The 13,619-nt window shown below is 44.0% G+C and overlaps 2 protein-coding genes across 5 annotated transcripts in view; one reads left to right on the top strand and one right to left on the bottom strand.

The window, feature by feature from the left end:
* Nucleotides 1–13,619, bottom strand: part of Fyco1 (FYVE and coiled-coil domain autophagy adaptor 1) — a 70,784-nt gene that overhangs the window by 13,879 nt on the left and 43,286 nt on the right. For all 4 annotated transcript variants that reach the window (XM_041676975.1, XM_041676973.1, XM_041676976.1 and 1 more), the window contains one exon: nucleotides 11,303–11,447. In XM_041676975.1, coding sequence (XP_041532909.1) covers nucleotides 11,303–11,447 — 145 coding nt within the window. The remainder of the gene's footprint in view (nucleotides 1–11,302; nucleotides 11,448–13,619) is intronic.
* On the top strand, nucleotides 372–4,561 carry Cxcr6 (C-X-C motif chemokine receptor 6). Its single transcript, XM_041676978.1, has 2 exons — nucleotides 372–526; nucleotides 3,522–4,561. Exon 2 carries the CDS (start codon nucleotides 3,542–3,544, stop codon nucleotides 4,559–4,561), a length of 1,020 nt encoding a protein of 339 aa, XP_041532912.1. The 5' UTR covers nucleotides 372–526; nucleotides 3,522–3,541.

The raw sequence follows: 13,619 nt of genomic DNA, 5'->3' as shown, positions 1-13,619 counted from the left end.
ATTTTGGCTCTGGTTTCTATGTTCTCATTTATAAACTGAGTCCCTAGGGCTGCTGTGAGACATCTGTGGTACATGTTGGACATTTGCACAGAGCCTAGTCCATAGCGTGGACTTTGTGTTGGCCTAGACCCAAAATGTTTCAAAGATATGAGTGACCAGTAAACAAGGTAATTTTAATGCACAAAGTCCACCATCGTCAGTGGACAAAAATCAAATCTACTTACTGCCCCTCTTTAGGAAATGGACACCTATCAGCTTTAACAGCAGGATACGTGCCAAGCCAAGAAAAAAGGAGCACGAAGCATCTGAATTGTGCTTCATCTTTGACTCTCAAATTAAGTGGGCGGGCTTGTCAAAACTGTCATGAGGATTCTGCCTGTAGGATAGAGAGGGGGGCAGGTCACTCACTAGCTGAAGGCTTTTAAGTATTTGACGGAAACACAGATCACACATCACAGAGAAGCAGAGGAAGACCTTGAACGAGCACACTTTACTCTGGAACAAAGCTACTGGGGTTTCCCTATTGGTGAGTCATTTGCTTTTGTTGGTTGTCTCAGATTCCTACCTTCAGCATGACTTGTATAGAGGGTGCAAGCTACTGAATTCGGCTACACACGAAGCCCTAGAATTACAGACTTTCACTTATTTCTCAGTGAAGGTCTACAGCTTTAATAAGATTCTCAAAGAGGTTTGTGATTACAAAGGTTTGGAAGCCAGGTGTGGCAGCAATCCCAGCACTTGGGAGGTAGAAGCAGGAAGTTCAAGGCTGCCATCTATTTGTTGTAACCATAAGAGTTCATACTTTTTTTTTTTTTGCATGTTTTTCTCGTATTGTCCTGTTTTCAGTGATATACTGAAATTTCAAAAATAATTAAAAGTGCTTCTTAAATATTTGAGTTAATATATAATGGTTTATTATAAGGCTTTTACATTATGTCCAAAGTTTTATTACTTTTTCATTTTCATAAATCAACATTTGATTATAGATGAAATATTCTTAACTTTTTATATAAGGGGCAGTGATTTTGTGTGTGCGCATGCATACTTGTGCATTTATGGGTCCATGTGCATGTGTATGCAAATGTCTTTCCTCAGGACCCGTTCACCTTTTTGTTGGGACAAAGTCTCTCACTGGCCTGGAACTCACCTCATAGGCTAGTAAGATTGTTGTGGCCAGTGGAATTAATTCAGGTTCTCATGGTTGCAAAGCAAGCACTCTACTGACAGCTGTCTATCTCCCCAGTCCAGTGATCTTCATTCAATACTCAATTTGTATGGTCAAGTCCCTATCTGCCAGCATAACACTGAATATGGGTCTGTACATTTCCTGAAGAGTCATGCGAGGGTTGGATCCAGAAAAAATAGGACAACAAAATGGCAAATATAAGTCAGAGAGCAACAGAGAACTAGATGACACTCTTAGGAAAGCAAAGCTGTTAATTTTTCATATTTTAAATGATGAAAAACAAATTGTCCCCATGTGAACCAATAACATAGGCAACAGTATCGGACCTTATGTTAGCACCTCAGAAAGCTGTGGGACAGGAGGCCCAACTTCAGCCCATCAAGACTGGATATCTTGGATATCTAGCCTCAAGGTCTAGGCATGGGGCTGAGTGGCTTTACTGAGGTGAGAAAAGGCATCATGCCTCTAGGGAACGTAGGGGCTGCAGAACCATCAGAGTGGACATTGTTTCCTCCTAGGACTCAACTTCAGGGCAAGAAATGTTCACGTGGATTAAAAAGGGAGGATGTTGTCAACTTTCACATACCCTCTTCTGGACTAGGGAATAGTCTACCCAAACACTTGCTCATCTTAAGGCATCTTCTAGAACCTACACTAGTGGGATATGCATCCAGGACACTGGCAAGGTTAGCCTGGCTCCTGCAGTCAGGCTACGGGTTGCATTACCCTGTATCCTACCTGTCCTTGGTAAAGTGAGAGAACAGGGCAGAACAGGGTCAGAGACATGGCAGTCAAGGAGGAGGAAGTCTGTGGTCATTGCTGCAAACCTATTCAGCAGCCACCTACTTCATGTACCACTCCAGTTCTCCAGGATCTGAGGCTCCAGCACAGATGCTATAGACTGACAGAGATGATAAATGGGAAAGTTTGGTCTGGAGAGTCAGGACCACACCTCAATTCCCCGGTCAGTCAAAGTTCTGGGCACCTACGGGTTTTCTCTCCCTTGTTTCCTCATCAATTGCCCTTCACACTATACAGCTCAAGATGAGTAAACAGGAAGAACTCCCCAGTCAGACATAGTTCTTGCCATTCTCCAAACTCCTGAGGATATCAGTAAGGAAGCCTCCTAGAAGGATTTGATTTGGCTTTCATGATTTTTAACACCAAGTGGGCCTATATTAGTTAGGGTTTCTGTTGCCGTGATAAAACATCATGACCAAAAGCAACTTGGGGAGAACACGTCCTGATAGCAGTACATCAGGGCAGGAACTGAGAGCAGGAACCTAGAGGCAGAAACTGAAGCAGAGACCATGGAGGAGTGCTGCTTACTGGCTTGTTCCTTCCTAGCTTGCCTGTCCTGTTTTCTTATAGCACAGAGAACCACCAGCCTAGAGGTGTCCCCACTCGCAATGGGCTGGACCCTCACACCTCAATCACTCATTAAGAAAATCCATTACAGCCAGGCAGTGGTGGTGCATGCCTTTAATCCCAGCACTTGGGAGGCAGAGGCAGGTGGATCTCAGTGAGTTCAAGACCAGCCTGGTCTGCAAAGCAAGTTTCAGGACAGACAAGACGGTTATACAAAGAAACCCTGTCTTAAAAAGACAAAAAAAAAAAAAAAAAAAAGGTTTAAAACAATGAAAATGTACTACAGACCTTCCCACAGGCCAATCTTCTCATTTTCTCAAGTGAGAGTCCTTCGCAGATCTATCTTGTGTCAAACTGACATAAAACTGATCAGCACAGGGCAGAGAGTGGTAGGCACCTGCTATGAGACCGAAGCAGACGGAGGCAGGCCTCCCTGATAGAGAGCAGTCCAGAGAGATAGCTCAGCAGCTAAGAGCACCAGACAGTCTCCAGAGGATCTGCGCTTGGTGCTCTGCTCACAACCGTTTGTGACTCCAGTCCCAGGCACTCTAATGTCTTCTGGCCTTGGCGAGCACTACACACACAGAGCTTACAGGCAGACTTGTAGGCAAAACATTGATGCACATGAAATACATAAACACAGAAAACAAAACAAAATAAAACAAAAAACCAAAGGGCTACTATGTCCACTTGATTGTATGGTATCTTTTTTTTTTCTCTTAAACAATTGAGCCTAGTGTTTTATGGGACATGCATGGGAGGAGTCTGAGATTTTTAGGGTTAATGAAGATTCCCTCATACTGGGCGAGCAGTTTCCCCTGGGAAATGCTGTTACCGAGCATAACGAGTGGGTTAAAGATGACAATCTGTTTCCTAAATGCAGTCAGTAATTAATAAGGACAGTGGGAAGAAAGAGTGTGATTCACCTGGACAGAACCAAACATAACTCTTGGGTTTTGACTCACAGATTCTGCCACAACAGACACCATGGATGACGATATAGATCCCTGGCTCTTGAACATTTCCAGTGATGACAGCGAGGAGCATGAGCGTTTCCTAAAGTTCAAGGGAGTCTTTCTGCCCTGCATGTACCTGACGGTGTTTGTCTTTGGACTGGTAGGGAACTCCCTGGTTCTGGTTATATACATTTTCTATCAGAAGCTGAGGAGTCTGACAGATGTGTTCCTGGTGAACTTGCCCGTGGCTGACCTGGTATTTGTCTGTACTCTGCCCTTTTGGGCCTATGCAGGCACCTATGAGTGGGTCTTTGGCACGGTCATGTGCAAAACTCTTCATGGCATGTACACAGTGAACTTCTACGTGTCCATGCTCACTCTCACCTGCATCACGGTGGATCGTTTCATTGTAGTGGTCCAGGCTACCAAAGTCTTTAACCAGCAGGCTAAGTGGAAGATCTGGGGCCAGATCACTTGCTTGCTCACTTGGGTGGTCTCCCTGTTGGTCTCTCTGCCACAGATCATCTATGCCAGAGTTGAACGTTTGGACATACACGTCTGTCAGTATCACAGTGAGGCCATTTCCACTGTGGTTCTTACCACGCAGATGACCCTGGGGTTTCTCTTGCCATTGCTCACTATGATTGTGTGCTACTCAAGCATCATCAAGACCTTGCTTCATGCTCGAGGTTTCCAGAAGCACAAATCTCTAAAGATCATCTTTGTTGTAGTGGCTGTGTTCCTGCTGACTCAGACCCCCTTCAACCTTGCCATTTTAATCAGGAGCACAAGCAGGGAGTACTATAACATGATTAGCTTTCAGTATGCCATCATAGTGACAGAGGCTATAGCATACCTTCGGGCCTGCCTTAACCCTGTGCTCTATGCCTTTGTTGGTTTAAAGTTCCGGAAGAACCTCTGGAAACTTGCGAAGGACATTGGCTGCTTTCCTTCCTTGGGAGTCTCAAGTCAGTGGAAGTCTTCTGAGGACAGTTCCAAGACTTGTTCTGCCTCCCACAATGCAGAGACCACCAGCATGTTTCAGTTGTAGTAGGCCTGGACAGACTTGGAGAAGCTAGCATCAGAATTCTTAGGAGCATGGCTATGTCCATTGGATGCAACAAGAAAGGATTTGCTTACAGAATGTGGACTCTCGTGGAAATGTCACTGAAAACTGTGGTGGTATACAAAGCTTCTTAGATATAAACATACCCTGTTCTTAATATCTATACCTCAATGCTCAGAGGAGAATGTCTTGAGATTTGTAAGCACTTTCTCTTTTCCATCCCCAAGAATGCTAACTCTAGAGATCTCAGGTTCCCTTTTACCCAGTCTTGGGCTAAAAGTTGAAGAGGAACTGCATCAACAAAGCTGTTGATGGCAGGTAACATGCAGGGCTCCTGAGTTCACAAGATTCTTCTATGGCAAGTGGTGGAGAGCTGAGAATCCTCCCACACAAGTGCTGGTCTATGTGGCTCGGACCCGTCACCAGGCACCTGATAGGGATGAACCAAGCTGATTCACCCAGGGGTCTGATTTTTGTATTTACTGGTGGATGCTCATATTTTCTCAGATTAGTCTTTGAAAGTGCAGCATGAGAGACTGAAAATGGGCCAGAATAAACAGCTGGATTTCAGTGGTCCACATAATACTAGAAAAATGTGTAAAAAGGAGCCTACAACTATAACAACTCTAAGCAAATTACAGGGACTCTGGTGGCTTTGCTTATCTTAAAAAAAAAAACAAAAACAAAAACAAAAAATGGAACTTTCCAATGCCTGCCACACAAATATATCAAATATTATGAGTTTCATAGCTAAGAAATAAAACCTTTTACAAGTTTTCAAACTGCTTTCATCTTCTACATTATACTTTAATTTGGTATACCTGGAACACAAAACAAACTCTCACAAATTGCACAAAAACAACCCAGTTAACTTCTAGGCTTAGAATAAAGGAAATAAGTTAAAATTATTTGGGGGCAGTGGTATATGAAGGAAATAGACTATACCAATGGGAACAATCTTGCTTTCACAGTGGCTTCCTGCTCCTGCCCAAGATGTGGGGTGTATTTGTTCAACTCTGTAATACTGCTCCAGGATGAGGTAATTTTACATGCCAGGCTGGACTGACAGTCAGGTGAACAGCCCTGTAGGTGCTTGCTGGGTGTTTGTACCACTAAATCATTACCTAAATATGGACATCTACTTAAAAAGGCTGACCAGAATGATGGGAGGTTAGCTAACCCTGGGCTCAGGGGCTGGAGAGAGCAGGCTGCCTTTCTGCCCTTTTACCAGGTGAGACCGGGAGCAAATCAATCTCAGCCTCTATTAACATGCTTGCGCTCGCACTATAGGTTCCCTCCCTTTTCTCCTTCCCTCCTTCGTTACTATATTGCTGTGTAGACCAGCCTGGCCCTGAACTCACAGAAATATGCCTGCCTCTGACTCTCAAGTGCTGGGTTAAAGACACAGTCCAGCATACCTGACCTGAATAAATCTCTTAACCTCTGGCCATTTCTTTTTAATGAGACAGCACAAGTCTCTCCGTTGATATGAAGAGGACTTGAGATAACACATTTGAAACAGCTGGCACAATAGACTGGGGAGGAATCTCAGTTGGTAGATGCTGGCCCAGTGTGCATGGAGTCCTGGGTTTGGACCTAGCACCACATTCAAATCGGGCATGGTGAAACACACCTACAAACCCAGTGCTTGGGAGGTCAAGGAAGGAGTATCTAAAGTTTAAGGTTATTCTCATCTAGAGAAAGTTTGAAGTCAACTTAGGCTACATGAGACCCAGTCAAAACCAAATCAAATTAAATCACTCCACAGCGCAATCTATTTGTAGGTGAAAGGTCCCCAAATTAGCAGCAGTCATTTCTTAGAAGATCTAGTAGCGGCTCCTTATGCCATCCATACGGGTGGGTGTAGTCACATAGGCTGTTGTGTACTTTCTCCTGGACATGCAGGGCATGCCACATAAATCCTGGCTCATCAAAATGTGACCACACCTTGGAGTACCCATATGGTCTTTTGAAACGTTTTATCAAACACACACATAAGGACTATAGTACACTTCCTTGCTATGTAAAGTGACATGCAAGATCAAGTGCTTAAACAACTAGCCTGTTCTATGCAGGGTGATAAGGCTAACCTTAAGTGATTCTTCTTTATTTGCAACACTGCTGATGGACGGGGCCCGAGTCCCTGATTTCCCTAATATTCCAGCTCAGGAGATATAGGCTCTAAATGGGAAGCAAGTTGACTCAGGTGAAAAGGCCCTGTAGCTACCTACACAGGTATTCTGGAGAGAGGCAGGATTGGGTACTTAGCACTCAGAGATAGTGCCACCCTAGGTTAATCCCAGAAAGCATCTTCAAGGCACGGCTCATCATCTCACAGTGCCAGGTGACAAAGCTCCCTGGGCCTTCCCTGACCAACTGTCTGCCCAAATGAGATGGAAGAACCTGACGGATCATGCCCTCTTCTAGGTTCCCCACAGAAAAGTTTATACTTGGACCTTTCTTCTCATGCCCCCCAAGCCACTATTTGCCCCATTTTCTGGGCATCTACCTATTCCACTTGGGGCATGATTCTATCTCTTTCTGTATCTATACCATCATTAGCAATAAATACACACACACACGACCCCAGCATGTGTTAGTTAAAGAGAGCTTGTGTCTGACCTGCACTATGACCCAGGAGGGCTGTTGCTGCAGGCTCCCTTAGAGGTGTTAGAAGTCTCAAGTTCTCAGTGATCTCTTTTTCTCACCTCTGGCTCCCATTCTTGCTCAATAGCAGCAGATCCTATCAAAGGCCAGGGGGCTACAGTGGAGTTGGGGGAAGAGCTGGATGAACATGGACCCGGTTTGAATCCAGACTGTCCTAGATATGCTTCAGAGCCTCAGAGCTAAGACTGTGTGCTCCCCTCCCACTGCGTTCCTCATTTCTGAGGATCATGGACGAGCTTACGGGCTCTGGCTTCAGTTAGACATATGAAGGCCATGGCTATGTCTCCAGAGAGGTGAATGCGTGTGACTCTCTTCTAGAGGCCATCTGGTCACCCGGGAATTCTTGGTGTCTTGGATGAGGAGATGGTGCCACAAGAAAGCAGAAGTGGGAACCGAGAACCCAGCTCTCGGTTACTCCGGCTTCCATAGAGCCTTCAAAGTAGCACCTAGGCCAGGTGTTCAGTTAGTGCTGTCTTACAGGCAGCTTGGTATTGCCGTCTCCCTTTCTCAGAGGAGAAGTGAGTGAGGACTGGTCCTTGTTAGCAGCTTCTCTTCCCCCAAACACTGGCCACAGAGCTTTCAGGCAGGTGTGATACCACAGAGAACCTGCCTGCCCTGGAATCCTCTGCAGTCAGACGTCCTTGGTTAATACAGGCATAAGGTGGCTTTTGAACTTTAACCATGATCACCATATCCTGTCCTTGTTTCGTTTCTGTGACAGCAGGCATCAGATCTCTTGGTTGGTGACCACACTTCCGCCACTAAACACTCTGACCACAAAGCCCTGGTTCTGAAGCGATTGCTGGCAAGCAGACTCTGAGGGTAGGTTTCAGATCATTTCGTGTAATCTGGGTACCTGAAGGAGGCTTTTTTGTTTTTTTTTTAAATAAAAAAAAAAGATGAGGCTACAAGTTGAAGATACCGAGAAACATGTGAACACAGAAGATACGTACATCCCAGGCTGACATCAAAACTCAGCATCAAACTATCTCCTCAGGAGGTTTCTGGCCCAGGCACTATCTCCAATTGCTTTTCTTGAGGAGGGGTAGATTCTAGGCTCTCCCAAACAGCTAAAGGAGCTCATTTAGAGGCTGCACTGCATGGCCACAGGGCATGGAGCTGAAGCTCTTCACCCTGAACAGCCTGTATATCTCGTACCGAGAGAGGAGGCCAGACTGTGGAGACTTTGGCTGTATGTGAGCTGGGCAGAGGCCACGGGAGCCAACTACCTATCACCTCAGTTCTGAGAACAACTGGAAATCTGGGTAGTGGTGTATAGGACACAGAGGGAGAAAGGTTGTGAAGGGCATCTATCTCCTACAGGTGAGGGCTGTGTTCCTGCTAATTATCACCAATCAAGATAAGATAGGAATGGGGGAAAGGCAGCTGACAACAGGTTTCCCTGTGAGAGTGAAGCTGGATCTGGAGACTTTTCCTTGTTCTGAAATTTCCAGGAAGGGTCAAAGCTTAATTCCTCTTTCATTACTTTGTTCCTCAGATTGAGTACCTTTCCCTCTAACTTTCCCGTGAGGGGTCCTGGTGCAAGTGTAGGGCTTTCTTTCCCATACTTTATCAGACTCTTGGTATCTTGGAATGCTAAGGAAAAGCTACCATACATGCTAACACACACTCTATAGTGTAGATAGGTGACTCTTCATTCACACGGGCGAGATACAAGAACCACTGGTTTCCATCAGTCAATCCCAGATCTGTGTTGGTGGCTGCAGGCCAACATACTGGCAGTTTTCTTTCTCTGGAACAGTTCCTGATTTCCCAAGACCAAAAACTACACATACTGGTCAGCAGTCTAGAAGCTTTTTGTTTCTGTTCCTACCAGGAAAGAGGAAGGTGAAAGATGAGGGAGGAAGCTTTATGCAGGTTACAGGTGTTTGTGCCAAGACGCTTTCAAATCCATGGCATCCTTCTGGGTTCCTAGCTCCTGGTCTACTCACCCTTCTGGGTTCCTAGCTCCTGGTCTACTCACCCTTCTGGGTTCCTAACTCCTGGTCTACTCACCCTTCTGGCCATGCAGCTTTCCAAGTACCAAGGACAGAATATAGTTTATTGCTAAAGGAAGAAAAGACATTTTGGGGACCACTGGGTCATGGGGGTCAGGGTGAACATTGATGATTACTGACCAGTATGTCAGAGAAATGTTTAAGGAAGGAGAGAATTGGTCCAGAGTCACAGGAGCAATCTTAGGTCTGACAATGAGAGGGGTTTGTCCATGAGCTGAATTCAGTGACTTTAGTAAGAGAACACACCAGTGTAGAGATACACTTAAGCCTAAAATCTAGGCTAACAGCCTCATGAAGATTTGAGTTCACCCCTCCCATGAGGCAGAAATTAACACAATAAAGATAACAGTTAATTCCTGGTTCTGTTTTAGATTCTGAGCAGGAGACAGAGATCTCACTGTGAGTCAGCATAAGCTCACAGAAATCCTTCACCAGAAGAAAAGGTGACCAAGCAATTTTGAGACTGTATTTGCTACTTTTCTCATTGCTATTACAAAATATCTGACAGGAACAACTTAAGAAAGGATTTATTTTGACTCAGAGAGTATTAGTCCATCATAGCAGGGAAGGCATGGCAGAGCAGCTCCATTTAGACTTATTTATATGACATTGGGCTTGGAAGCAGAGAACTCATGCTGGAACCAGGGGTAGGTAAAACTTTCACAGGCTGGTCCTCAGTAATTTCTCTGACTTATACTTCCATCAGTCAGGCTATACCTTCTAAATGATCCATAGCCTTCAAAATAGTGCCACAAGTCTAGGATCAAACATTCCAAACAAACTTGCCAGGGACATAGGATTCAAAACATAACATTTAGTCCTTGACCCCTTTGGGTCAAGATGTCTCATTGCCATCTCACAATACAAAATCTACTTAGTTCAGCTTCAAAGTTCAAAGTCCCTTTTGAGAACTAAAGGTATGCTCAATTGTGAGACCCTGTAAAATCAAAATTTAAATTATATACTTCATATAAACATTCTCATTCTAAAAAGGCAGTATCAGGGTAGAACAAAGAAAGACATGACAACAGTGAAAACGTTAAAATCCGAGTTTCATGTCCGGCATGAGGAACACAGTCGATATTAGCCCTACCTGTATGGGCCTTCTTGCCAGTTACACATACAGGGTCTCTTTTGGACTGGTTCTACTAGATGCCTGTAGCTTTCCTTGGTAAATGTTCTACATTCCTGGTATCTCCAATATATTGGGCTCTCCACTGTACTTTAGGCTTTACCCTCAAATTTTTATGCATATCCCACTAATGGACTACCAGAGAATCTGACCCTACTACATATTGCTTGGCCTCCCAGGCTGTTCTCTAGAATCTTGGTACAAACCTCCATGACCTGCAACTCTCACATCTGCAATGCCTACAAAGACTGTAGATAATGTCAAATTCTGCTGCCAGCTTGATAAGTACCAAGTATTATCTTATCCAAGGTAAGTATTCTTGGATCACAGCTGAAGTAATGGAGTGTCTGTGTAGCTAAACCTGGAAAAATACTTTCTAGGTGATTATTTCAGAGAAGACCATTCCTGTGGCTCTATCTTTTCAGACACTCTCTTTTTAAAGGAAAGTAAAATGCATTTAGATTTTCATATCCTGAAGCCTTTAATGAGAGGGCTCTTTTCCCTAGAGTCCCTTTCCCCCTACTGTACCAACACAAAGCAGCTATAAATGGTATTAATCTTGAACAGTTTTAACTACTTTGTCCACAGTTACTGTGGTCTCTTGCTATGGCAGCCTGAGCTGACTGATACAGTTGCCTAAGCCAAAGATTGGCTTTAGTGAAGATGTTGAATCAGGGCACCTCACACACACTTCCCAGGAACTTTCTGATACAGTACCTTCCTGAATGTTTCCTAAGCATTGTCACTTTTTAAGAGCCACCTGACTCTGAACACCATTCTGAGGCATCTTCCCTTGGTAGAGACAGTTGATCCTGACTCTAGCATCTTATTTTCCTGGTCTTTTGATGAGGAAGTACAAAGGACAGGCACTTGATGAGTAGTTAGGAAATGGAGGCAACATCTACTCACTGTTCAGCCATATTTGGGTCCAATGAATCAGTTTCAGTGGGTGTTTCAGGCAAGGAGGAGCCAGATTCTTGAATCTGGCACAATTCCTCATCAGTGATGATGTCAAACACAGCATCGTCTGGTGGTCTGCAGACTGAGTTTGCTCCTGGGTGTGGAGGCAAAGCAGGAGAGAAAAAGACAAACATACCATTAGGCATAAGACTAGGGATAACATAGGGAGGTGAAGGGTGCTGCTATGGGGAACAAGATGAATACATTTTAAATGGTCTCTTAACTGATGCTATTCTATCTAGATATGAGAGAAAGACTACTGGAACATTCCAGGAAAACAGAGGGACTATAGAAGATTTTGAATATATAGCCTCAAGACCTCTTTCAAAGGCAGAGTAGAAGTTTCAAGGACTACCACATTCTCTAGAATCCTTATTTAGAAGGAAAAAAAATCTACCAAAACTATATCAGATAAGAAACTAACAAAGAAAATATACTGATCCAGTGAGGCCTTGTTCCATTAAACACAGTCAGAAATAATCCAAAACAGGAGATTACTTGACTCATACCCCCTCTTCTGGTCCACTGTTGGGCAGAACAGAACCTCTCTTTGTTCAGAAAACTGCAGGAGGCATTGAGTCTTGTGTTTGATCTTGACCACTCAACTGGCAGGTAACTGTGCCAGTCACCTACCCATAAACATGTTTCATATTTAATATAAGGGTAGGTCTGAGACAGAAAAAAAAAGAGCAGACAGAAAATGAGAGAAATCAAAACAAGCAACCTCAGCACAAAACACTGTTATCACTTTGTGTGCTGAACACCTACGACTGAGATAGAGCAAGGGAATCTGGCTACTTAGTAAGAACAGTTTAGCTGTCCTCGGCTTTAGAGGTAATGTTTTTCCTCTCAAGTTTCTGCAACATAGAACTAGAAGAACAAACTGATAAAAAGGACCCAGTTACACTCCTAAATCTGTTTTCTGAGGCTGATAAAGAGATGGTAAGAGATACACAAAAGAATGTTTACCAGAGTAAATGGAAGCCATATCATGTTCATGGATTAAAATGGACAACACTTTATTAAGATGCCAAATCTCAGACAGAGCCGGGTGGTGGTGGCGCACGCCTTTAATCCCAGCACTCGGGAGGCAGAGGCAGGCGGATCTCTGTGAGTTCGAGACCAGCCTGGTCTACAAGAGCTAGTGCCAGGACAGGCTCCAAAGCCACAGAGAAACCCTGTCTCAAAAAAAAACCAAAAAAAAAAAATCTCAGACAGGTAGTGGTGGTGCACACCTTTAATCGCAGCACTTGGGAAGCAGAGGCAGGTGGATCTCTGTGAATTTGAGGCCAGCTTGGTCTACAGAGCGAGTGCCAGGATAGGCTCCAAAGCTAAACAGAGAAACCCAGTCTCGAAAAACAAAAAAACAAAAACCAACCAACCAACCAAAAGAAAAATAGATATTAAATCTCTCCAAACTGCTCTCCAAGTCCAATGAAATCCCAATGAAAACCTCATCATGGTTTATTTTTAGAAACTGAGAAACTCATTATAGAATTTATATGTTTGATGAAGAACAAAATTGGAGGGCTTTCTTTGCCTGTCAGCCAGATGCATTAAGAATCTATTGTAAACAGCTAGACATGATAGCATACACCTTTCATCCCAGTACTCAGGAGGCAGAGGCAAACTCATCTCTGTGAGGTCAAAGCCAGCTTGGTCTACAAAGTGAGTTCCAAGATAGCCAGAACTGTTTCATAGAGAACCCTGTCTCAAAAAACCAAAACCAAACAAACAACCTACCCCCACCCCACAACCCAACAACAACAAAAGATTCTACAGTAAGCAGCTGTACATGGTGGTACATGTCTTTAATTCCAGTACTTCGGAGGCAGAGGCAGGTGGATTTCTGTGAGTTTGAAGCCACTTGGTCTACATAACGGGTTCCAGGACAACCAGGGCTACATAGAGAAGTCAAATCTGTCTCAAACAACCAAAAATACCAAAAAACAAACACCACCACCAAAAAACATAGAATCTATGGTAATCACACAGTAAGAATTGGTGAAAAGAAAAGGCACACAGATAAACAGAATGGAGCAAAGATACAGACTCAAATATATGAGGTCAGTTTTTCTTTTTTTAGTTTGCTTGCTATTTTCAATTGGCTTTTTACATATATACAAAAGCAGTGTGTGTGTGTGTGTGTGTGTGTGTGTGTGCACCCAAATGTGCCACTGGGAATTCAATCTAGTGCCTTTCACATGCAAAGCAATCACTCTATCATTGAGCCACACCTCCACCCCACACAGAAAGGCAATTCTGA

Source organism: Microtus oregoni, unplaced genomic scaffold (assembly GCF_018167655.1).
Source record: "Microtus oregoni isolate MIOR12 unplaced genomic scaffold, Mior012 000028F_ref0000031, whole genome shotgun sequence".
Lineage (NCBI taxonomy): Eukaryota > Metazoa > Chordata > Mammalia > Rodentia > Cricetidae > Microtus > Microtus oregoni.
This window is presented reverse-complemented; position numbering and strand designations above follow the sequence as displayed.